Raw genomic sequence first — 26091 nt, 5'->3', positions numbered from 1 at the left:
CTTTCCTTATAAACGTTGACTGTCTCTCTACAAAGGTGTATTAATTTAAAGATAGTAACTAAATAAAAAAAGGTAAAACGAATAATTAGAGGAGAATTGTTTACAGTATCAAATAAATACAAATATTTACTGTAACGCAGAAATAAATTATTTCTAACTGTCCACTGACCTATTTTCTGCCTAGTCATGTTCCCCTGGATAAAGAAAATCCTTTGCTGGGATGCGGGAGAGAGGGGGAGAGGGAGGCCACATGGAGCAGGCAAGCAAGTAGGTAGATTCTATGGTTCATATCTAACCCTGAAATCCTCTGTGTCAGCCAGATCAATGCAGAAGGGCCATGAGGGGTGTACAGCGTGCCTCTCACCATACAATGAAGTACGTAGCTTGGGAGAGTGAAGGGACACCACATTATTTCACCTTATTCTTAGCTGCTGCACTAGAACAACCTTAGCAAGTCACATATGCTTTTCCCTAGATCTTCATGTCCAGGATGAAGCTGCCACCTACAAGCTCATTGCAATAACATCTCTCTTTCACAAAAATGCTCCCTGTCACTGCCCTGACTACACTAGCAATAATTTTAATACGAAGTCAGGCAGTATAACATGAAAGGCAAAGAAGACTCTGAAGCTCTGTGAACACATTTAATTTACTTCCCAGTTGCAGAGCTTGCAGTCTTGTTTATTTTTCAAAGAAATGATGCTACTCAATTGAATTTCACTGCAGGAGAGGTTGGATTCTAAGCCTAGAGAACTGTCACCTGCCCTTGTAACTGTGATAACAATGCCAAGGCAGACATGGAGGTGAGAGGGGATAAAACAGGTTTCAGATGTCTTGAAACATCAGATTTGACATTATGAGCCAAAAAAAAAAAGTAAAAAAAGTAAAAAAACAAGTAAGGTAAAGAAAATGCCCTGGAAACAAAGGAAATGTGGAAAAGCTGGGTCTGGTATTCTCTTGCTCCTCCTCTTCCTTCCCCAGATGAAGCTTTAAAGGACTGATTCCTTCTTATAGTACATCATCACCTGCTGAGATTTCAATTTTTCTGCTTCATTTGTGTTTTATACAGCTTTTATATTTCTAGTTCAAGTAATCCACACCTGGCATCCTGGGATGTGAAAGTCTTGACAGCATCATGGAAACTCAGTCATTATTTTTGAGTGCTCTTTCACAGTTTCCTCTTCTGTAGGGCACCTAGTGTGATGCTGATACTGCTAATGCCACTTGATGTTGTGCCAGATTTTGATTTTTTTTTCTTTTTTCCTAAGGCTGAGAGGTCTGTTTTAATTAAAGATCCATGCATACAACCCTGTTTTGCTCTCATATCCCAGTGGAACTCTAATCTTCACATGCGGGTATAAGGATGCTAAATTAAGAAAAGGGCAAAAGGCGGGAGTCCTTTAAACAACTCCTTAAATTGCTCCTGAATCTGGAAAGTCAGAGAGAAGGACAGTAATCACAGTATCCACCTCCACGTTATCCCTCCTCCTCTTTTTCTGTAAGAACTTTTTAAAAAAGCAATTTGCAACTGCAGATACCTCCCCCCCCATCTCCATCATTGTACTGATAACAAACACCTGCCCTGGCCAGCAGCAACTCTAAAAGCTGTATCATTTTACAAGGTGATGGTGAAGCACAAGAGGTTTGGTGCTCAGGAACAGTTGGGTTGCTTATTGAAATCAAGAGCTGCTGATTTTGCCAAATTTGACAGTACATCATGTAAGTACATTTTTGCTTGAGTTGTCTGTACTACTGCTTTTAGGCCTGGTTTGAAATGTATACCCAGGTACTCAAATGGCTCTCACCACAATCACATCAGTCTTTCTTACACTCTATTTCAAGCACATTTGACTCCAGGTCTAGCTGGGAATACTATAAAATCAGCTTTTTTGTGTCTTATTTTTGAACTTTTGTTCTACAGAAAAAGGGACCAAGTGGGAACAAATAAAATAAATAAAGAAGAGAACAAGCTTGATCATTTCAGAAGCCTTTGCCACATTTGGTCTGAATTTGGGTTGCCCTTTGAGAGAGAGCTTTATATTTATCTCACTGATTCATTCCTTTCTCTTACTGCTTCCTTATTAAGAAGAAATCTTTCCATTGCAGAATGCTTTATAATCTGAAGTTCTCACATGGTTGAAAACATAAGGTGTAATGGGATTTCAAAAGCACTTGGGTACTGGTCTATGTATATGACCATTTAACTTAATGGTAAAATCTCCTTTGACTTCATCAGCTTCTAGAAAATCCTGCTAATGTATTTCTGCTGGTCATAGTGTTATACAGGGAACACTTTTCCTCCCTTACAATGTGAGCAATGCTAAAAGCATGAAAGGGTCTTGAAATAGAATTGACCATCTGAAAAAAACTTCTGTTCTAAATCACTTGAAATGTGATCATAGGGTACAAGTTAGCTGGGGAAAAAATCAGTGAATGATTTTAAACGAAGAGTAGCTGCTGGAGTGAAGTTGCCTTCTTCTTCCTTCTACAGTGCAGCTTCAAACACAATAAGACTTCACAGAATCACAGAATATGCTGAGTTGGAAGGGACCCACAAGGATCGTCGAGTCCAACTCCTGTCCCTGCACAGCACCTGAAGAGTCACACCATGTGTCTGAGAGTATTGTCCAAATGCTTCTTGAACTCTGTCAGGCTTGGTGCTCTGATCACTTCCTTGGGGAGCCTGTTCCAGTGCCCAACCATCCTCTGGGTGATGAACCTTTTTCTAATGTCCAACCTAAACCTCCCCTGACACAACTTCAGGCTATTCCCTTGGGTCCTGTCACTGGTCACCACAGAGATCAGTGTCTGCCCCTCCTCTTCCCCTTACAAGGAAGTTGTAGACTGCAATGAGGTCTCCCCTCAGCCTCCTCTTCTCCAGGCTGAACAGACCAAGTGACCTCAGTCGCTCCTCATATAGCTCCCCCTCAAAGCCCTTCACCATCTCTACTGCCCTCCTTTGGATGCTCTCTAACAACTTAATATCTTTCTCATACTGTGGTGCCCAAAACTGCACACATTATTCAAGGTGAGGCTGCACCAGTTTAATCCATACTTGTAACATACCTATGACAAGGCTGCGGAGATCTAAAAAGATACCTTGAGTACAGTTCTTTTCTTCCTAGATTTCCTTTTTTTGCAGTTGGAATATTTTTAGACCTGAATTTCACTCCAGTAAATGAAACCCTCAGATGCCCAATTTGCCCAAGGGATTGCAAAGAATTTTTTTTTTTTTTTTGTTCCTTCCCACTCTCATAAATTGTTACAAACGAATACAGGAAACAACAATTATGCAGCCTTCAGGGTTCAACTTCTGGAGCTGCACTACCAAGAGGGAAGTTATTTCACGTTCAGTACATTACAACTTCTGCTCTCATAGCTCAGGGCAAGGCTAAAGCTGGCCTTGAGTTTCATTTTAAATAATGTTTTAAGTTGGTGTATTCCAGGGAGAAAAAAGCAAACCATTCTTGCATACACACAGAGAGGACCTCAAATGTGATCTCAGTTGGTCAAATAAGTGGCATGAAACCTTGGCAATGTTATAATTTTGTGTGTATTAAAGATTAAATTTCATTTTACACGAAGTCTTCTGTTAATACATCCAGCCTGCTAACTAAGAATGTACTGGCTGGAATGACTGAATCTGAGGTTCAGTTAGGTAAGCGCCTGGTGCTAGGGACATGCTCTCAAGTACAATGCCTGGTCTGCAGCCACTGCAATGGAAGGGCCTGAATCTCCTCTAGGTTTTAGGTAGAGATGCCCCCCTGTAGAGATGCCCTCAGTTCCCTGGAGCATTTCAGGTGCCTCTAGATGCCTGCACTCAGGCAAATGCAGCGGACTTTGATCAGTGCCATTGAAAAAGCAGAACTTATGGCTGTTTCTGCCTCTAGCAGACTCACTGCACAAACTTGCTCAAATCACATTCTGTCTCAGAGCCTCCAGCAAGCTGTCCAGAAATCAGTTTAACATAATTTATGAAACTTTTTCTGAGACTGTTGTAGCACTTAGAAAAAGAAAGCAGTCACACATCTAATACACAGACCAGCTGTTATAATTTAAAAAGTCAATATATGCCAGGAGTTACTATACAGACTATGTCCTTCTCATCCTGCTTTGCCCCCGTGCAAAATGAGAGATTGGTCTAGTGACTCCTGAGGTGCTGATGTTGTTGGCTTCTCTTTTGTGGTCTTGCATGCATGTATGTACACTTTAATACAGCCTTTGGAAAATTAAGGCTTTAAAAAGTCTGTTGTTCTAGTACAGAAAGAGTTCTTCTTTTGTTTGCCAAAGCGGACAAGTAACTCCCCCAACGTTATTTCTGTGCTTTAGCAGGGGAGCATTCATGGAAAGAAAAGTGTGCACAGAGCTCCTCTAGCAGCTCGGTAATACGACACAGAAATAAAACAAGCTGTGCTTACATTAGCCCATAGTCTGGGCTGTGTGGAAAGTGCTATATACAAAAGTGTAAAAACGAAAACCATATGCATGGTTTTACACATTTCTCCAGAACCCCTCAGACAGCACTTACATGCCATGTTATTAAGGTAGAATTCTGCTGTTCTGAAAAAAAGAGAACAGAAAAACACAGGGACAGAAATAACAGAATGAAAGAAAATGGCTTTAACTTCAGTATTAAATAAACCTTTTCTTGACCCTAAAACTAAAGTAATTACCCCAATGAATAAACCTTTTGTACAAGCTCTTCAGATCAAGAGAACGTGCCTGCCTGCAAACAGCACACAGACATGCAAGTTCAATGCTACCATTCCATGTAAGTACAGATGCAGGCAATGCTTTTCAAAAAGACAAATCTACCTTCATTTTTCTATCACTTTAAAGATGATCAAAACCAGACAAAATCTGGAACATTAAAGACGTTCAGACATCCAACTTCTACTGAGATGAATACTTATTGGCATCCAAGCAGTCTTAACAAGCATAGCTTAATCTCTTTTGTACAGCAACACAAATGAAAATATCTGTCCACTTGTCTATTTTTCCCACTGAAATAATCACTTGTAAGCATAAGACCTATTGAGAGAGGAGTGTACATACAGAAATCAAAATTAAAAAATAAAAAGTTCAAATCTAACATTAAATAAATTATTACATCTCTGCTTTAAAACTAACCTAGTGTTACACATTGCAATTTTCTACTGCTAGTTTTTACTCACAGAGCATCAATGAAGAGATATCCTCTATACAGAAAGAGCAGCTGGGAAGGTGTCACAGCCAAGCATCTGACCTTTACAGGCTTCTTATTATCTAATTATCTTTGAGACGTGTCCTTAATTTCCTCTTTAGTATAGATGCCTTATATCTTCAATAGAAAAATCCTGAATTAATAATTTTGCCTGCCATTATGGCTTGGGAAGCAGGATTATTATGTAAGAATTGTTTCAGGCATTTGCAGAGAGAAAAAACAACTAGCCTCACTTAATGATTCTTGGAAGCGCTGCAGATCTAGCAGTAGCAGGCAGAAAGCTGCAGTTAACATTTAGGGAGCAGTGTGCCATGGAATCACATACATTGTACATCAATACATTACTGACTGAAGCTGAAAGGGATTTAAGAGCCAGAAGGAATTCTTGATCTGTTCGGAGCCGTCTGAAAAGGCAGACAGGGAGATAAATTCCAACATTGGAACATGTTCACCCTCTTGGCTCACTTCACTGGGAAATGAGACTGTTTATCAGTTTGGGGGAAAAATGTGAAAAGATTAAGGGGACACTGATAAAGCTGTTGTTGACTTCCAGGTGCTAAAGTTTTAAGGGCTGTATCACTATCCAAAAACATCATCAGTGTGTTATTGAGAACAGCAAACAAAAAAACTCTAGGTATGGGGAGTACAAACTAATGTGAAAAGTTTAACCTCCACACAGCCTTCCTTCCATTTCCAGATACAGGCTCAGCTCATGTTTGCTTTTTATTATGCCTAACAAAGAGAACAAACTGGATTTATACATGGGTTGGATGAAAAAATGAAATTTCAGCAGGCACACTACTGCACCTGCTTTGAGAGGGGGAATTCTTGCAGCTCACAAAGCTCAGGCAGAGGGAGTTGACCTCACATTTCTGTCTCTCCTTTTGATACCCTACCTATCAGACTGGACTGGATTTAGCTAGGATGGAGAGGGCAATCTCCTGCCTTCCTGTTACCCTTCTGCATGGACTAATTCCATTCTCACAGAGGACTTCACTTCTGTGACCAGCTGGATGTTTAGTGGAAGACACTTTGCAGTGCTGCAGCATAACCACAGCCTACTCTGTGGATAAGCATTACGTTTTCAATCAAGTAGACCTGTCAACTGAATGTCATTCATGAGATCAAATACACAAGGAAAAAAAAAACTAACACATCCTGGTAGGGACTCATAAATGCCCCTTTTGCTTTCTACCTGAATTGAGTGACTGTATCTTTTCTAAATATTACCTGACTGAGACCTACAAGCTTTGCCACATTCAGAGAAGCTAGGTAAGAGCTGAAAGTAGGAGACAAAGCATCAAAAAATGGGTGGCAGCAACAAGAGGGTAATCAAAAAAAGCAGTGACCATCTGACAGAGTGCCTGTCAAGCAAAGGCTTGCAGTGGGACACACACAGTTGAAAACAAAAAACTATTTGCAGAGCATGCAAAGCTCTGCTGTTATTTTGCAGGAGAGAGACCAATAACATCAAAAATTAAGTAATTTTCCTTCCTGGTACAGTTCTCATACACTGTGTTTCTTTTTCTGTGCAGAGCAAAAAAAGAGTTGCCAGTGTGAGAAGAAATGGGTTACTAACTAATTATCCATAGAGGGTTACCATAAGGTGGAAGTGCTCTGTAGTCCCTCTCTGAAACATGGGAAGGGCTAAAATGACCATACTCACGCAGTAGGGGAGAACTGAGCACTTCCATGGAGCAAGTGGAGTTTCATTAACAGTTAAAGAGTTCTGATTCAGCAAAAAACTTGCTGAACTTTCAGCCTCTTTAGCCTAAGGAGAAGTTCGGAAAAGGATAGCTGGGACATTAAAACCACTTTTCCTCATTCAGAATCTTGAAGATCTAATAGTACATGGAGGACTTTGAAGTTGAGTAACTGAGGCATTAAGGAGCTAAAAGAAAAGTGCAAGCCAGAACAGATCACACCCCATGTTACTCTGCACAGTATCCCGACTCCTCAATATTTACATTAAAACAATTTAGACTTTTCCAGACATTAGCAAAGCAAGTGTAAATAATGTGAATAGCTTTGAGACTCTAAGTGGATCACACTTGTGCATCTCTCTAAAGTGGAAGTTGCTAGAGTTTAAGTTAGCCTACACATAGGCAGCAAAAGTAAAGGAAGTAAATTAGTTACTCAGGCTCTTCCTTTCCCCTTTGCTAAGAACAAGCTAAACACAAAGGCATTTTCACACTGCGCTAAGGAAGAGTCATCCTTGTCACCTCTCACACAAGGAGGGTTCCCAGTCCCATGTTTGTCTCTGTGACCTCCAGTTTCTCCTCTCTAAGCTCAGTCCTACTGTGAAGTGTTCCTCTGCTGGTACCCTTCTTGCGTGAACTGCTGTCCTGGGGACTGCATGGGGGTGGGTTACATTTTAAGCTATTGCAGGAAGGGCACTTGCCTTTTGATGTATATTGCCAAGTCCTGTATGCACTGGCAACCCCTTACAAACAACAAGGGAGCTCATCTTGCACTTTGATGGAGGAAACTACTTACAGTAGGTTTTTTTTATGGATAGTAGAGGGGGCAGGGGGAACAGTCTTTTTTTAAACACTGTCTCTTACAGAAGATAGAAGTGAGATAAAACCTTGCATCCTGTCACAGGCATTCTACATGTGTTTCCTGTTGCTTGCTGGGTGACATGCTGGTAAGCAGTGGTGCCCTCCTCTCACAGACAGCTGACTTTGCTTTTCCTTTTGATTTCTCAGTGGCCCTGCACAGCCAAGCTTGCCTGAACTCAGCAGTAACAGCTGCTGGAAGACACTTTCTCTCTGACTCCATAGATTCTGTTTTCAGGCTTTCAGATGTTTCTTGCTTCTACCTAGCAGATTTTTGGCCAAAATCTCTGTCTCAGATGTGCTGATTCCAGCTGATTCCTCAGCCTACTATTTTGCTCCACTTAGACAAGATTGCTCTGAATAAATTACCACTATCAGGCAGAGGTGAATCCACAAGGTGCTTCTCAAAGAAGTGTTCCTATTAGAAATTTCAGAAAGTGCCACCAATGTCATTTACAAAAAGGTTAATTTGTTATTGAGAGACCTTGATTGTCCATTCCTTTATAATTTCTTGCACTGTAATTCAAACGAATGGGATATAAAAATGCTATTAAAAGCTGAAAACTTTCCCAGAATAATCTTTTTCCCTCCACCTGAATTGTCTGTATTATGCAAAAGTATAAGCTCTGACAGGCATTAGGAGGCTCTATTCTCCCCAGGTTTACATTCAGTGGCAGGTAACAGGCACATATTTTGACACCACCTAACTCTTTCGTGATGACGATTTCACACCCTTTTAGAAAACAGACTCTCCTGCCCTCAAAATCTGTGCTAATGTTCCTGAGTGAATTTAGTTACAGCTATATTGGATTTCGAAGCTGTGTGATGGACAGACTCACAATTTATGAAATTAACTGTGTGCTATCAAACTGGGAATACAGACGCTTTTTTCCAATTTTTCTCCAGCTTTCACTGGAATAATGGAAGCCAAATCATTCCAGAAAAGGACTGCACAGTAATTGCAGTTGACAGTGTCATACAGAGCCTGCGATGATTTTAGTGGCACTGAAAACTTCAGTCTGTTGGAACATAGCAGATAGACTCAGAAAATCAACACCTTTTACATCCAACACGTTTACTGCTCAAGTAAAAGCTATAGTCATTTATTTAGGTGAGTCCTCACACATGGGATGTTTGCCTGAAGGAATGACTGCACAGTTTGGCTTTATGAGCTTATCATTATGATAACCACTTTCAATTTTGTGCTTTCTACTATTATCTATGATTACTAATTAATGTTTCATGCATTTTCCCAGCAGTTCTATCACCCTCACAGCATTTGCTGCGAAATTTCAGTTTCCTCAGTTTCGTACAGTGAGCAGCTGAAGCATGAGCCTAGGCAAGGGCAGAATTAGCACATCAATCACAATTCAGGAGTTTCAGACTGCTGGTCCTCTTCTCACATCACCAGATCCTAGTTCTTTCTGCATCACAGCTATACTTTTCAAACTCACTCTTACTGTAAGCCCTATGTCAGTGGAATAATAAAGGGAGATTTTTCTAGGTGCTCTTGCCACAGAAATCAAATTAAATGGCAGCTTGCCTCTGACAGTCAACACAACTTTTCTGAAGGTTCCTCACCCCACACAGATAGATCTAAGGCTCTATCATGTGTAACTTGATTTGTTTGGTGTTGCAACTTTACACACTGGTTCATAAGAACTGTCATGTTGCTTTATCCTCTTTACTCTGTCAGTGAAAAAAAAAATTATAACATTACAGTGCCACAGTATTTATACACTTACAATTTAGCAACCATGTCTTGCCAGACCTCATGAATACACTAGAAAGGTTCTGAAGCATTACCGTATATTTACACAAAACAATGACTAGATTTTTTTTTTTTTACACAAGCTGTTGAAATCTAGACTAAGAAGAAAGGTCCCAACCTGTTAAGGCTATTACTCTTTCTTTTACCGTACTTATACAAATGCTGCACTTTTCCGGACAAATTCCAGCTAAGAAATCACATCTTCCTACCTAAAATTTTACTTAAGTGAGTTTCAAAATGCATAGCTTGTACCTAAACACTTTTTTCTACACTATACCTTTGTGTTGATATAGAGCTGCCAGTGGGTAAAGTGATCCCCAACCAATGCTCTCTCTCATATAACAAAAAAAAACTTCCTTGTACTGAAATACAGAATGATTGAAGGTCAGCAGGGGATATATATAGAATATATCATGGAGTCTGTATCACGGACTGTTCTCGTTATCATGTGGTCATGAAGGTACAGCAGAGCATAAATAAACAAAAATAGGATTGCTTTAAAGACATCTGACATGCTTCTCACCCACACCATTCTCTTGCTGTTCAAAGGTAAATTAAGAATGTTTTTTCTCTTTTTTTCTTTTTTGTCCCCCCTACTTTAGTGCAATGAGGCCAAGAGAAAAGTGTGGCTAGAACTCATAAGCATCAGTTTGAAAACAAGAACAAGTACTAACTGTGCTTTAAAAGTGTTTTCTGCTGTGAGAGCCTTACTGATTTTTTTTCTGATGGGAAATTTTGAACTGAAGAAATTCTTAGACAAGGAAAAAAAGCTGCCTTCAGAAGAATACCTGAAGGTTCGGTGGTTGGTGTTAAATCAAACTGCTTAAGTAAACTAAATGAAAGTAAATCCACATTCTATAGAGTAACACCTCAATTTCACAAGCTAACATACAACTATTTCTGGTGTTGCTCAACTGTGAACAGGACTAAACATTGCATTTCCAAGTTTTAAATTTAACACAAAGTATTATAGCAGTTTCCACTTCTGCATTAGATAAACTCTAGTGCTAAAATGGAATACTGGTATCTTAATGACTTTGTTTTAATAAGACCTAAACTTTTAATTAACCTGCAAAGACAAATTACAGCCCATAGCTCTTAGGTAACTACTGCAGACAGCTGAGACTCAACATCAATGCCTCTTTGGGGAGAGGAATTAATGGTAGTTTTGGAATGAGTCTGCTTTTTCCACAAAGAAAAAAAGTCCATTAAACAATCACTGTGGCTAGAAGAAAGCTGAGTGCTAGTTTTATGGAGTAATCTTTAAATTACAACCAAATGAATTGAGTTATATGAACAGTTTCAACAGGTCAATTAAATTTAAAATTAAGTATTATTGAATCAGAAACAGATTCTGATATTTACAGGATGGAAGAAGAATACTCAGTGTGCTGACAGGCACTCACTGGCAGTATTCTTTCCTCCTTGGATGACAACAAATCCGTGCCTGTGTGCTGAACTGGTAGGGCATTTTACTGCCAGAGAATTCAAGAGACCTCTTTAGTTAATTTGTTCTTCTTAAGCAATCTCAGCTTCATTATGTTAGCAGGGAAAAACAGAGATTCCTGTTATTGTGGTTGCTCCTACCAAGCCTTGCAGTGCTTTTCATTAGAGTTTTAACCCCAGCACTCTGCCTGAACTCCAGCTTGAGTAATTTTGACTGTGTTCAAGAGCAAGACTGTCACACAAAACGGTGGCATGGTGCTGCTGCCTGTTCTTCAATTATTCCTACAACTCTGCTCCAGAAAGACAAAAAACCCAATGAAACAAACAAAAAATCAAACCAACAAAACCAACAAAACCCAACTAAATAAAAGGAAGATCAAAGTAAGAAAATAAAACAGGGATTTTCCAGCTTGCAGACCATTTTTGGCACTGGGCAGGATCTCGTTATGGTTATAGTTACTTAAGAGGTCTACAAAATACTTACACAACATTTAGGGCCTAAGAGCATTTAGCTTGTTGCTTAATACAATCCCCTTCAAGCATTCTCTCCAAAACCGCATAAAGCCATCATGCAATTTGAGTATGTGCATTAATACCTGGCCTCAAGGCATATTTAGGAATAAGAGAGGAAATCCTTACCAATAGCAGTAGTAAGAAAAGAAACCACTTCCGATTCCTTGCCATCATTGTAGAAGGCTAAATGCCATATTCCTGAATCTAAATACTGGATAAATCCCGTCTCGTGGCTGGATAGGGGCACAAAAGCTCTGTGTTGCCGCTGAGGTCCTTCCAAGCTCCTCGCCTCCTGTGTCAGTAGACGTCTTCCATCGAGGAGCTCGACAAAGTCAAACTGAAACACAAGAAGGAGTGATGTTTCTGTGTGTATCAGGTTTCCTCAACCTTAGTCTCTTATTATGGGTCTACAGAAGCATCATAAACAGGATTTTCCCTAGTAACTCAAGTATGTTCCTGGACTATCCGCAAGTAACCATTTTGGAAATAGCTAGTATATGAATGTATTTTTTCTGTAATTACATGAATCAAGAAATCATCTTTATTTAAAATGTGACGTAGGGCATATTTGCCCTACAGAGGTGTTCTCATTTTGTAGAAATACAGGTAGGGAAACATGAGACCATGCCTTAATTGCACTGTATGACACTAAGAAGCTTATTTGTTGTCTTCTTTGTGCCTCGCCTAATACGAAATGAGACAGAAAAATATACCTAGCCTAACTGGGTTGTTCGCCAGAATTGCTATGGGTCATAAAAAAAAAAAAGAAGTATTTTAAAGTAATTTCTGGTAGAAGTTTTGCAGAAGTATTTTGCTTAGCCAACAAGGGTTTTTTCTTACTGCAATAGCAAAAATGGTTAAAAGATCAGGGAAAATGAAGATGTAAAAGAGACAAATGATGTAGAAAAGTCCCATTTAAGGAGTGGCTCTTGGAATTTTCCTCAAAAGAACACATTTCTTTTTTGCCAGGGTAACTTCAGCTGCACAATTGCTTTGCTTTTGCTACTAGTATTAAAACTACCTTTAGTTCCCTATTTAAATAACTTCCACTGATTTTCTGCAATAATTGTAGTTTGTCTGGTATTATATTAATGGGATGAGGCAGACAAGCCTAGCAGACATCACAAATGTTAAATGAATCTTATCTAATCTGACTTTTATCATGTGTTTAGATGATCAGGACACCTCGCAAGCAAAATCCAGTAGTTGAGGCAATACTCAGCTTTTCTATTCCCTGACTTCACTTGGTTTTACCTCTCTCATCCAGATGGTCAACTAAGGTTGTAATTTTTGTCAGGAGGAAGGAAAACAGGTAGAAAGAAACAACAACACTTCTTTCTGAACCAGTAAATGTTGCTGTACTGAATGGCTACTGAGTGTTGGCTGAGTGCGGCAACAATATTCCGGCTGCTTATCCCTTTTCGCTTTACTGTAGCAAAATTTGGGTGCTTGTTATATTATTAAGTTGTCTGGTATGGTCTTCAAAGTCAACCAAGATAAGGACTTGATGACATGTTTTTTCCTATGCAGGAAAAGTAAGAAGTTTAAAAAAAGTTAAAGTTGTGAAGTTAAAAAGGTTAAGTTACTAAGTTAGAAAAAAAGTGTTTATTTCCAAAAACATTTTGAGAAATAAGCTATATATGACATAGCTCGCATATGAAATGGCAAATTTGTCCCTAGACTATTCTACTTATGTATTTTTAAATATTCATTATACAGAAAATTAGTTTTGAGCCTTGCTTTAATATTTTTTTTTTTTTTGCTATATTTCAGTACATCTCAAATTTGGTGCTGAAGTATCTTTTTGCAAATGTAAAAGCTGGCACACCTGCAAAGTTATTTCTTTTGAGTGTCTATCCAAGTTAGCTTTGCCAGAGACAGATTTTCTGTTTTGAAAAAAATACAATGTAGATATAAATTACAAAAATATACAATATAAAATCTAAAAATATAATGTAAGTATAAATTCTAAACACATACACTTAAAAATGTACATTTGTGTTCTGGAAAAAGGGCCAACCATGTAGTGGGGTGCATCAGGTAAAGCATCTCCAGCCGGCTGAGGGAGAGGATTGTCCTGCTCTGCTCTGCACTGAACATTGTGTGCAGTTTTGGGCACCATAATACAAGAAAGGCATTTAGCCATTAGAGAGCATCCAAAGGAGGCCAACGAAGATGGTGAAGGACCTTGAGGGGAAGCTGTATGAGGAGTGGCTGAGGTCACTTGGTCTGTTCAGCCTGGAGAAGAGGAGACTGAGAGGAGACCTCACGGTGGTCTTCAATACCATCACGAGGAGAAGAGGAGGGGATGGTACAGATCTCTTCATTCCCATGGTCAATGCAGGACTCAATGAAACAGCATGAAGGTGACCCAGGGTAGGTTTAGATTAGATATCAGGAAAAGGTTTTTCACCCAGAGTGTGGTTTAGCACTGGAACAGGCTCTCCAGGGAAGTGGTCAGAGCACCAAGCCTGCCAGAGTTCAAGAAGCGTTTGGACAATGCTCTCAGGCACATGATATGACTCTTGGAGCTGTCCTTGTGCAGGATCAGGTGCTGGACTTGATGATCCTGATAGGTCCCTTCCAACTCAGGATATTCTACGATTCTATGATCCTATGAAAATAATAGAATTATTTAAGAGGATAGTGGTGAGAGGTTGGTTTGAATTCACCTTGTGAGCCAGGTACTTGTAGCCACTCTGAGCATGAGCTATTGCCTTGTCAGATTTTAGTGTGAGCATGACCGACACAGCTGAGCAGGACAGTGACACAGGACATCATAGTGGTATTTGGGTGCTGGGAACATCTCAATGGAACTGAGTTTGACTAAGGAACACATTGGCCAGGTGAACTGAAGAAGTTAAAACCAGTAAGAGAAAAACCTACTTATTTCCATTTTCATTTTGGAGCCTCATGGAACAGCTTGAACAGATTTTTAATAGGTAATGGCAGAAAACATAGGTAAAGTTCACCTCACCAAGTGCTGACATCTCCATGGCAGCCTGAATTAATTTTCTAGAACCAATGGATTGCAGGCAAAGAAAGAGACACCTCCAGGATGCGACCTGCCTCATCCTAAAGCGGACATCTAAGAAATGTCCTGTGGATTGTGCTTACAAGCATCCATTTTGTGCTATATACTAGATGTAGATACTTAAAGCTTAGTGAAATGAAAACAATTTCAAGGTACTCGGGTACGGTGAGCTGTTATTGTTCCAGACCAATCTGGGTTATGCTTACTTGGGCTTCCTGCCAAACACAAAAGTTTATTTTTATAAATATTTGCAAGATGCTGCTGCAGATGTTAGTGACTTTGCCAAGTTACTAGTTACTAGTTGTAAATATTAACTGAGCCACAAATGGATTGTGCTTTATTGCATTTTAATACATTCAAAGATTTTTAATAGGCAATTAGTTACTGCCAGCATGGAAATCACAGGTAAAACACCATGTTAATCAATTCAAACTGTACAAATGGAAAAAGGCTCTCCACAAGCTGTGATGGCCGATCCCTAAAATTTATGATTTATTAAAATTTGGCCTAGGTTAAAATGAGTTTTACAAAAGGATTTGATCTAGGAAGATTAAATCTAATACACCATAACAAAATTGTGTAACTTTTATTATGATTTGTTGAGAAAAATGAGAATAAATACCTTTAGTTAACAGTGAACTCTTTTGGGCTTCTGCATGATCTAAGACTAAAGAAAGTTGGAGCTTGCTTTTTCTTCCTACTTATTAGTGACAACAGTTGTTGGCAACCTCAAAGAGAACACAATCACCACAGCCAGAGAAAGTTTCCCAAAGAGAATTTGGAATAGGTTCATTATTTTAGCACGGATAAATACGACTTCAAACATTGTATTAGGTTTGCATGGCCAGATTTTGGTAGCGAGGGGGCTACAAGGGTGGCTTCTTTGAAAAGCTGCTAGAAGCTTCCCCTTTTCTCTCCAAGGCAGAGCCAATTCCAGTTGGCTCCAAGACAGACCCGCCAATGGTTAAGTGTGAGCCCATGAGTGATGGGAGCAATTGTCACCTCTGTGATAACGTATCTAGGAAGGAAAAAAAAATACTGCTGTAACCCCCATTCTCCATTTCCCTGTGCTGCTGGGTGGGAGGAGGTAGAGAACCGGGAATAAAGTTAAACGCGGGAAGAAGGGAGGGGTGGGGCGAAGGTGTTTTTAAGATCTTTTTTACTTCTCAATTATCCTACTCTGATTTTGATTAGTAATAAATTTAAATAAATTCCCCAAGTCAAGTCTGTTTTGCCTGTGATGGTAACTGGTGAGTGATGTCTCCCCCTCCTTATCTCAACTCATGAACTTTTCATTGGTATTTTTCTCTCCCCTGTCCAGTTGTGGAGAGGAGTGATAGAGTAGCTCTGGTGGGCACCTGACATTCATCCAGGGTCAAACAGCCACAGATATTTTATGAAATTCAGGAATATATTCTAGGGCTTTACAGCTTTAGGATCAATTCAAAGATCCTGAAACAGCATAAACTATGTTAAGGCTCATAAAACAGAAGAATTATCTAAACAGAAGAAATATATTATTATGTAACACTGAAAAAAACCCCTGATAATCAGCTGGAGCTTTACTACTGCCATCAAATAGGCCTGGGAAAAAATAATTGACCTTTTATTAAATTCTTCTAGTGGAGACTGTACTACTCTGTATCGTACACTGATCTAAGCACACATTTTGCAAAGTTTTGTTTATGAAATTCCTTGAAAAATTTTGAAATATATAACTCATTGGTTAGATTTATGAGGTGCAGCAAATACTTTGGATTATGCAAAAGAAAAAAAGAGCTTTGTGTAATATGTATTAAATATGAGAGACAAGTTTAATATTTCAACAGAGAACGCAGGTTACCTATTTAATGACTCCTTTGATTAATAAACTGTGGTGAGATTAAACATCATATAAAAGTATACAGAAGGAAAACAATGCTTTAATTAACAGCAGGTTTGTAAAATAATTAATCTAGGAAAAATTACAATTAACAAACTAAATTAAATATTAACAAGTAATAAATCAATATTGATTCAATAATCTGGAGCTTCATAAAATTATTTCTTCAGAACAAGGTGTGTTTTGTGATCTGTTTCTATTAGTTTACCATGGTTTTTATTGTTTGAAGAAAAATGCCTGTCTGGTCATTTTTGGTCTAGATGAATTTTTCTATATACTTGGCAGCTCTCAATGAGTGGTTACACAAATAGGAGCAGGTGATTCTGAGCAAGTGTATTGCCTTTTCCAGCATGTAATACTGACAAACATGGGCCACATCCCACATTCAACACTTCATTTTTAGCTGAGGCTTCAACTGATACACAACCAGGCTGATTTAAATGGAAAAGGTCCTGACACTGACAAATCACTGCGAATGTCCCAGCAAAAATCATGTTGCAGAAAGACCAGCAGTGATGGTGAAGTTGGTGCAGGCTTGCTAATTTCTTAAAACATTTCTGTGGTTGGGTATAGTGAATCATAGAATATCCTGAGTTGGAAGGGACCCACAGTGATCATTGGGTCCAACTCCTGGCCCTGCACAGGGCAGCACCAAGAATACACCATGTGCCTGAGAACACTGGTCAAACACTTCTTGAACTCTGTCATGTTTGGTGCTGTGATCACTTACCTGGAGAGCCTGTTCCAGTGCCCAACCACCCTCTGGGTGAAGAACCTTTTCCCAAAATCCAGTCTAAACCTTCCTTGACACAGCTTCATGTGCCCTGCTATATGTGAAGATTTTAAGTTCAATAAACCTGAGGGTCAGGTGTTAAGTTTTACATTTGTTATTAGAACAACTGAAACTGTTCATGTAATAACTCCTGTTCCATAACAAAATTTAAGATTGACGATAATAAACAAATAAAATCAACACAGACTTCTGATCTACAGTTAGTATTATGTGATCGTGACTTGAGTTTTTATTCAAATAACACAGCAGTTTTTAAGTTATAAATGTTTGAATCTCTCCATGAAAAGAGACTGATTAAAAATGGGTAATAACAGCATTACTGTGGCACTGAATTTATGACATGCTGATCCTACCGAAATATTTTAATTCTGCAGAAAAGTAGGCAGAGAAAGTGTAGATTTATGACACCTCTTCGACATAAATACGTTGGAGGTGTGCTAATGTGAAGAAAATACTGTATTACCCAAAGAGATTGTAATAAACATATTTGTTTGCTCAAAAAGAAAGTAAAGACAGGGTATTTCTATAAATCTCAAATATTTTTAGCTAATAGTGGAGGGCAAGGGTAAGATACATTAACATAAACCTGCTAATTCTTTGATAACTTGCTGATGCAAGTGGGAGAAAGATACTTTGCATTGCCAATGTGTTATGCCTTAATGTATTAATCAATCTGGTTAAGAGCAGCTTAGAAACTGAAATGGAAAGTAGAGAAAATAATGTATAAAATCCTTACTTAAGGGAATAGTTCTTCATAGCTTTTCCCAGAAAGTGATTTCTTGATGTGGTTTTTTGTCAAGGTGTGTTAAGAAAACCATCTGCTTTCATTTCAGTCCCATAGAATAATAACTGTATCTTGATTTCTACCTGAGTTGGTGGCTTTCTGTAAAGTTGATTTTCTTTGCTTATACACTAATTACTCAGCCCTGACCAATGTCAGTCTAAGCTGACAGTCAGTATACATAATGTGAAGGGTAGGCTCCAGGAGTTTCAGCATCGAAGACAAAAGTGAACTTTGCTCCCCTGAGACTTACCAACCTTGCTGCTCTTACCATGAGAGGGGAAAGGCAGTGGCTGAAAGAGAGACAGATCTGAGATACGTGAAACTGCTTATGAGGAAATTCTTTCAGATGCAGTTTGAGTGTGGCTGCCTTCGTGCAAAGCACTGGATGAAGAAGGTGGTATCCCATGCTACTTGGAGCAACCACCTGGTAACCCTCAGTGACTACCAGCACCAGAACACCCTTCTCCTCCTCTGGAAGCTTGCTGCCTTAGGCAACTGCCTGCTTTGCCTCTGCCTACAGCCCACCAGATTAATACATTTAAATTTTGCCACTGTCACTTGATTCTCTTTCTCTGAATAAAGGATCTTTGACATCTTGCAAGCATGCAACAAATTCTTGAAAGAAACAGACGAAATAAAACCATACACCATACAAATGTACAATTTCAGACAATTATTACTTAATTGAAATAAGATCCCGTTACCTGTGTGTGTGATGGTGGGAGTCCTTTTCTGCCATAGATGCCAACCAGAGCAGCCTTTCCTAAAGACACATTGAATTTCAGATGCACTGGGTGGTCGATGAACACCTGAGATCTCCAAAAAATACCAGGAGGGATCTTCTGTGTGGCTCGTCTGCCTACATCAATCTCTCCGGAGTCTATAAAACTGTCGTCTGGAAAGAAACTACTGGGCTTTCCTGCCAAAACACAGGAACAAAATTCTTGAATTAGTCTTATATCCTGAAAGTAATCCAATCACACTGGTATCTCTGACACTGATCTTGAGAAACAGTCTATTAGTGTCCTGAAATCTTCTGAGAACTTTGTCTAACCAATCCATACGATTATGGGAGGAAAACTGGCAGGGTTATTTCTGGCTTCAGTAACTGTTTTGTTTGAAAACATGAACATGGGAAGAGCAACCTGGAGAAAAATGGCCTTTTGTTTAAATTGTAACATCAGAGAGTGTGCAATTACATTCCAAAGATAAGAATAAATCATCTGATATTATATCCAAAATAAATATAACTTCAGGAACGGAGAAGTCACCATAAATTACACAAAAGAAGTGTAGCAAGTGTGAGATAGACGTGTCACAGAGTGGAATGGTGGTGTGGAGAACAGCAGCATGAACGATGCCTGAGTGGAGAAAGGAAAATGTTTCTCTGTTAAATTAATTCTTGACAGTGGTAACAGTATTTGAAGCTTGTTGAACAGTGCACAAAAAGGTAAATAAAAAAAAGGACTGAGAAAAACAAAGGAAATCGTACCCTGCACTTGAGTAATGTCTGTTAAGAAACATGAAAGGTTTCAACTGAGTTTCAATATAATCTGCAAAGTGTGCTATGATTATCCGTTTCCTTTCAGAAGACAAATGAAGGCATTTGTTTCTCAAACTGACCACCAGGCTGGAGAGCCTAGGTATTCAAATGGAATCAGTACGTGCTGCAATGTCCAAGGGAGTCAGCAGGGAGCTTGGTACACCTAAAAAACACACCTGAGAAATTCATAGACTCACAGCTTTCCAAACAGGTGGCAGAATGAAAAATCAAATGCCAGAACGATGCCTTTTCAGACTGTGCCATAGCCAGTGGCCACAACTTTAGCTGTGGGGCATACGGACAATGAAGAAGGCAACTGCTTAGCAAACAGCCTTTATTAAGGACACTTCTAGTTGAAAAGTATGCAGTAGCATCACCTGAAAGATTTCAGCTTTAGTAAGGAGAGCAATATGTCACCAAGAACTAATTATTTATTTTGGAAATTAAAATAAATTTGTTTTCTCATCTCCATGCCATTACAGCACACTACTCTGTGTTTCACAGATCAGACAAGTCTAACAAAATGAGAAAGAAACTTCTAGGTAGTTACAGTCTTTTGTAGGAAAATCAAATTGTGAATTTTTTTCTTCCAGAGTCTATATTTGAGAAATGGGAAACAAAAATATCGTTTCCCATCTATCATGAATTCACATGAAGCAGTCTCAGAATTTACTTTCCATGTTGAAAAAGGTGATTGATAGAACATGTCATTTTAGTGTTTCAAATGACAATATTTCATTCAATGTTATACAATATTAATTGCAATATTTCATTGAAGTTCTCCACATACCATCCCAACATAAACTTTCCAGGAGAAACAGATGTAAATTATTAGCTGTCTCTGAAAATGAATATAGAAGTTACATGCATATTAAGGATGGAGTTGTTTTGTTTTGTTCTGTTTACTTAATAAAACTTAGCAGAACTTGTTTCCAATAATACTAACCACTGATTTAAAGTCAGCAACTGCTTAAATACATTGCTGGAGCAGGACCTGATGGCATGTTTCATTTCTCTGCTATCTTGTGGCAAAAGTTTTATGCATACCAGCACAAAAGGTGTATATTCAAAGGCTGTATACATGTGTACAGAAAAAAAAAGCTACTGTTAATTTTACGAGATCCTCATTTATCTTTGCTCATCACTTTCCAATAAATACGGGGGGGAAATCTGCTGACCTTTTGCTCTTTTTTAGTTGAAGTGTATATTAACGGAGATAATCAGAAGCAGCTTAGGTAAATGGGCATTCCTTATGCATCATTCTGTGCTGATAGACTACAATTGCACAATGAAAATCAGCTTGATTCTGAAGGGAATTACCTTATCAATTGGATTGATAGTATTTATTTGGCATACTAAAAATTACTTTTCACACTGTCAGGATTAAAGGAAACAGTTCCCATGTCTTCATGCAAAGTTTCTTATTGCATTATTGTAACACGAAAAGGTAGAGGATTCTATCAAAGAAGAGCTAAAGACATCACATGTTTTGGCTCAAATGAAGTATATAGTTTTTCTGATTACTACTGACATGTTTTATAGACTCTCAGAAATTCAGATGAAAACTTGAAGTATTTTATATGCCCCCTGAATGTTCATTAATAAAGACTGTACATCAGAGTGAATAAGTGAAGGTGAGACTTTAATATGACAGATGTTGCTATGCAAGTGAGAGGCTGGACAAAATGAACACAGGATGTATTCTGTACAGAGAGCAGTGCTTGCTCATGAAAATAAAAATGCCTCTGTGATTGCAAAAGGCAGTCTTACAGAAATAATTTTTTGTACACACAGTTACAAAGTTTATGTCTCCTCTTGGTGGACAGTTGTATGTCTGAGAAGCTGATAGCCTAAGAGCTGTTGTATCATGTTGCCAGCAGTTGATGTCAAAAGAGTGGCTCTCTTCACCAGTCTGAACTCAGTCCCTGAAATCCATCCCTATTTCATCAGTTTTAGCCTACAGTAAGATCAGGCTCTGTGGACTGGATACTTCATAAAGTAACAATAAAAAAGCCATTTCGGCTTCTAATCAGAAATCGGCTTTTAATCAGAATATCTGACTCCTTAAAATTAACTTCAGGTCTGAATTCTTAATTGAGCTGTCAATTACTTTGCTTTTTCCACACATTACCTTGAACTTTTTAGTTGCCGTAGCAACTATTCCTAATTTCTTTGGATATCAAAATGAACTATTTCATTTCAGACCTTGCTGAATCTGTATTTTTGACAGGAAGGTACCCTGACCCATCAAAACACTTAAGAACACACATTTCTCTGACTTCAATCACAGTTAGTTACATGCTTAAATGTAAGCATGTGGTTAAGTGCTTTGGTAAACAGGGTTGAGATTAAACACAGGTAAATGCTGTGCTAGAGCACAGACGCAGATGAGAAAGAACGACTGTGACTGAGAATTGGCAAGACACTGGTAATGATTCATTCAGATCAGCTCTAAGGATGCTCTAACACATTGCAGCCTATTTCACTCTGATCCGGAAGACTTTCGAATACATTTTAATTCTTTTTAAAATAAATTTCAATCACATACATTATGGTTTAGAATAGAAGCTGTGCAACACTGCTAGTCCAGAATTAGTTACATAGCCACCTAATGAGGAGAGAGCTGCATTTTAAGGCTGGACAGCATCACTGCTGCAACAAAGATGTTGTCCTGATGTGTTTTCTAGTCAGCACAAGATATTTTCCTCTAAAGCCTACAGATTTCCTAATATCTATATGAAGTACTAATTTGAGGGCTTTTCTATTGACGTACTAGGCTATTGCCCAGTATTCTCTTTTAACAGAGTAGCAACCAAAACTTCTACTCATGTTACTGCAAACATGCCTGAAAATAAAATCAAGTGGAGGTCTTTCACTTGGATGGCACTTTTGGATACATCCATTTATTTTCGTTTTGACTTTTAAAAGGAAATGGACAGATCAAAGCTAGATGATTCAAAAATGAAACATATGGCAAGTTAGAGGGGAAAAAAAAAAGATCTGTCATGAAGTATTTTTGAATATAACAGCAGGGCTGTCTGCAGCTTGCTGCACTGTCTAGTAAGGTTTGCTGAGAATAACCTGCTTAGCTGATTTTTCCTTGTAGCAATTTGATGGCAGCCATCAGTTACCAGTAAATACACTGTTTTAAGGAATAGACATAATTATGGTCTTTATTTGAACTAATAAATACAGATAAGCACTTATAGAAAAAAATACTACAATTAATTTAAATTTTAGATGTAAACACAGGCTCTCAGCCAAAGACTAGGGAATGCTCTGGAAACTTCTGAGTTGCCAGAACAGTAGCATACGTCTTATGTGTCCTCAAAACTTCTTCCACCAAAATAACTAAAAAAACCAGCCAATGACTTCACTTTTACTGAAATCTATTGACTTTGAATAGAGAAGCTTGATACACAAACAAAAAGGCATTCTGAAAATTAGAATTTCTCATTTCTCCAGCTAAGTCTAGGGAGGGATAAAACTTTGCAGAGCTTACGGGTACTTTTGGCACTGCTGCCTCTAAAAAAAACACACTAAGATGTAAAGTAGCTGGATGAGGTGCTGCTGAATTTAGGACCCACCAGCTGCTACTAATTTCTGTCAACATCATAATACGTTGTGGAAACTAGGTCTTTTATTTGGCTACTTTTGCAAAGAGATGTCCACCTCTGGAGTGCCAAAACTCACAGTGTAGTAGTTCTCAATAAATATTTTGGTCCTCAAAACATTTGCTACTCAGTGGCAGCAAATAGGCAAACTGAAATGTTTTTGTACTGCTGCAGAGAAAGCTTAATCCACTACTCCAGGAATCATTTAATTTTCAAGAGACAATGTTTTCCCATGAAAACAGCCCCTCGAGGCAGGGTTTTCATGATGGTCTTCTGTATCCTGTGAGATAAGGTACAGATGGCTTCACCTTGAGAATGCCTTGAATGTGTGGGGAGGGTTTCACACAGTTTTATTGCATTAGTGGACATCAGAAGGGTACAAAACTTAGAAACACGTGGAAACAAGACCAACGATTACTAGTTCTAGACATGTAAGACTGGAAAAGCACCTGCTGATGGCAGCATTGAGGGTAATGGAACATGAGATTGGATGGCTGGAGTTTAGAGGCAGACAGAAGACTCACAACATGAACACACACCAACCATACCTTCACTGGTTCCTTTGCCTTTCCTGTCAGGTAACTCTAACCCTGTGCCCCCCGAAGGATATAAGGAGACGTCCGTTGGCACTGGCCAACTGCTGGCTGTGTCTTCCGTGATTTCATACATCTGCCCTTCCATCGGCTGCAGGTGCCAGTTTAGGCCAAACAGGTGCATGGCTGTGGTGAGCAATGAGAAAAGTCATCTTTTTCTGTTTGGGAGAGTTTCAGAACTACAGGGGCACATTCTAAATTCTCACTCCACTGTCTTATTAGTGGTCATTGCTTTAGGACAAGAATGGGATTAATGTAATTGGACAGCCCCTGCTGCTTCTACCATACAAGCTCCCTAGGTCTTTCCACCCACTTAAACTCATTTTAGATCACCTGTAGCAATCCACCCTGGTTCTTCCAGCATATCCACTCCTGACTCATGGTCTGCATGAGAGCATAACCAGGCACAGTGTTTCAGAAAGCTCCCAAGGCTGGGGTGGCAATGTGGTAAACAGAGAAATACAAGGAGTATTATTTCTCAACATACCAATAAATACGAGGAAACTGCACTGTGGTTTGTTTTGCTATATTCACAGTGTATTATTTAGGTTCTTTTTTTTTTTACCCATCAATTAGACACAGAAGCTCTTACAGACACCTCTGACAGTTTTTCCTGTTAAGACCAAGTAAAAACTAAGGCAATTTAAGATCCATCTTGCACACATGCCTTTGTGCTCTGCATCACAAATGCGAGTGACTATGTCTGAACATTCCTTGGTACAACTCAGCTTCCTCTATTCAGATCAAAGATCAGTCCTTGAGATCTGAAAACAAGTATCACCATTTAGATTTGTGTGATATCAGGGCAAAGCTCTCTGTAGGTTTCTGGGCCATGCAAAGTCATCCAGTGCACACGTGAATCTATTTCAAGGCATTACATAAAGACAAGTGAAGTTAAGGAAGAAGACAGACTACTTAAAAAGCAAACACATGTATGAGGAGTATGGAAATCATATGCTTATACAACTAATATTTGCCCCTTGCAAATATAAAGCAAAGGATGTGGCTTCCCGTATCAGTTCTTCTGTCCCCAACATAAACATTTCATACTCAATCAGTATCCAGCTTAGCTTCAGGCTCTACACAGATAAATGATCCAATATTTGCTACATTTGGAATGACATTTCTTTTTTAAGGGAAAGCCTTGATATTTTACGCTATTTCTCCAAGAAACTTTACAATGACACTAACATCACAAGCATTTAACATAAACAAAACCAGTAAAGAAACAGAGCATTTCCATGGCTTATGGTTCTCTTTTAAGTCACGAAAATGTACCTGAGCTCGGCAACCACTGTTAGGGACAAGTGGTTAGTTTATTTAAATCTGTGCATCAGGACAATCTTTTCATGAGGATTGAAAAGTAATCCGAGTAGTTCTCCCAAAACAGCGTGCTCAGGCAATTTAGCGAAATATGTGATTTTTTCCACTTCAGTCCCAATTAGGTCACCTATCGTTTACTAACATAACTAAGGTTGTCTTTGCACAGCTAAAACTCTCCTTTCACCATGTAAGCGGGGACTGGGTTTGATAACAGTCTTAACCATTAAGAAAGGAAATACTCTCCTAAAACTCCCAAACAGCAAGGAAAAACAGCAAGGAAGGTCTCCTGAGGATCTCTTCAAAACTCGTTGTTATCAGGTATATATACTAAGAATGAATGCTAGCAACACAACTGGTAATTCAACCAGGACACTTTAGACAGAGGCACGAGTACTTTCATCTGAACAGAGTGTATTTATTTGGCAGAGTACCTGGGCACTTCATAGCTATTAACTTCATAAAACCTCATCAGGTAGGAATCTGCTTTTTTCGACTACACAGAAAGGAAAAGAAGAACTACAGCAGATTAAAGGACTAACTTAGGGCCAGAGTGTAACCCAGGTGCTGTAGAGCTGTTAGACAGCTCAAGGGCTTAGATGGTATGAGCATGCAAGTTCCCCTGTTTAACCATATAGATGGTTGTAGTTCCAAGCAGAACAAAACCTGTACTGTTCACTCCTATAAACTCAGGCAATTCCAGATAGCAAGCAGGCCAGATGCTTCTGCTGGCTCTAAGTGCTTAAGCCAGCTCCATCTATCAGATGTCTTCATGTTATGAAGCTTATGACCTGCATGAGCTTATACCGGGCATCACTGGTTTGGGCAGGAACTGAGCCAGATGTTTGCTTTTTTCACAACATCATTTGACTTGCCCTGTCCTTTGGACGTCACAGTCCAAGTGTCACACAGACTTTTAGGAACACATTGCAAGGCCACTGTTTCCCCAAAAGGACGTTGTTGCTTTTCCTCTCCTTAGAAGGAATTTGTTGTTGTAGATCATTATTTACTGCAAGCAAATGAAGGTGAAAAACTCA

General features: G+C 38.9%; 1 protein-coding gene across 10 annotated transcripts in view; it reads right to left on the bottom strand.

Moving 5' to 3' along the window:
- The window catches only part of TENM4 (teneurin transmembrane protein 4), a 601078-nt gene that overhangs the window by 163211 nt on the left and 411776 nt on the right, over positions 1-26091 (bottom strand). For all 10 annotated transcript variants that reach the window (XM_032679109.1, XM_032679110.1, XM_032679111.1 and 7 more), the window contains 3 exons: positions 23690-23860; positions 18689-18903; positions 11618-11828 (listed from right to left, as the gene is read on the bottom strand). In XM_032679109.1, the coding sequence (XP_032535000.1) occupies positions 11618-11828; positions 18689-18903; positions 23690-23860 (597 nt within the window). The remainder of the gene's footprint in view (positions 1-11617; positions 11829-18688; positions 18904-23689; positions 23861-26091) is intronic.

The sequence above is a fragment of the Chiroxiphia lanceolata genome, chromosome 2 (genome assembly GCF_009829145.1).
Source record: "Chiroxiphia lanceolata isolate bChiLan1 chromosome 2, bChiLan1.pri, whole genome shotgun sequence".
In the NCBI taxonomy this organism is placed as follows: Eukaryota; Metazoa; Chordata; class Aves; order Passeriformes; family Pipridae; genus Chiroxiphia; species Chiroxiphia lanceolata.
Note: the sequence above shows the minus strand (reverse complement) of the source record. Positions and strands in the feature narration are given on the sequence as shown.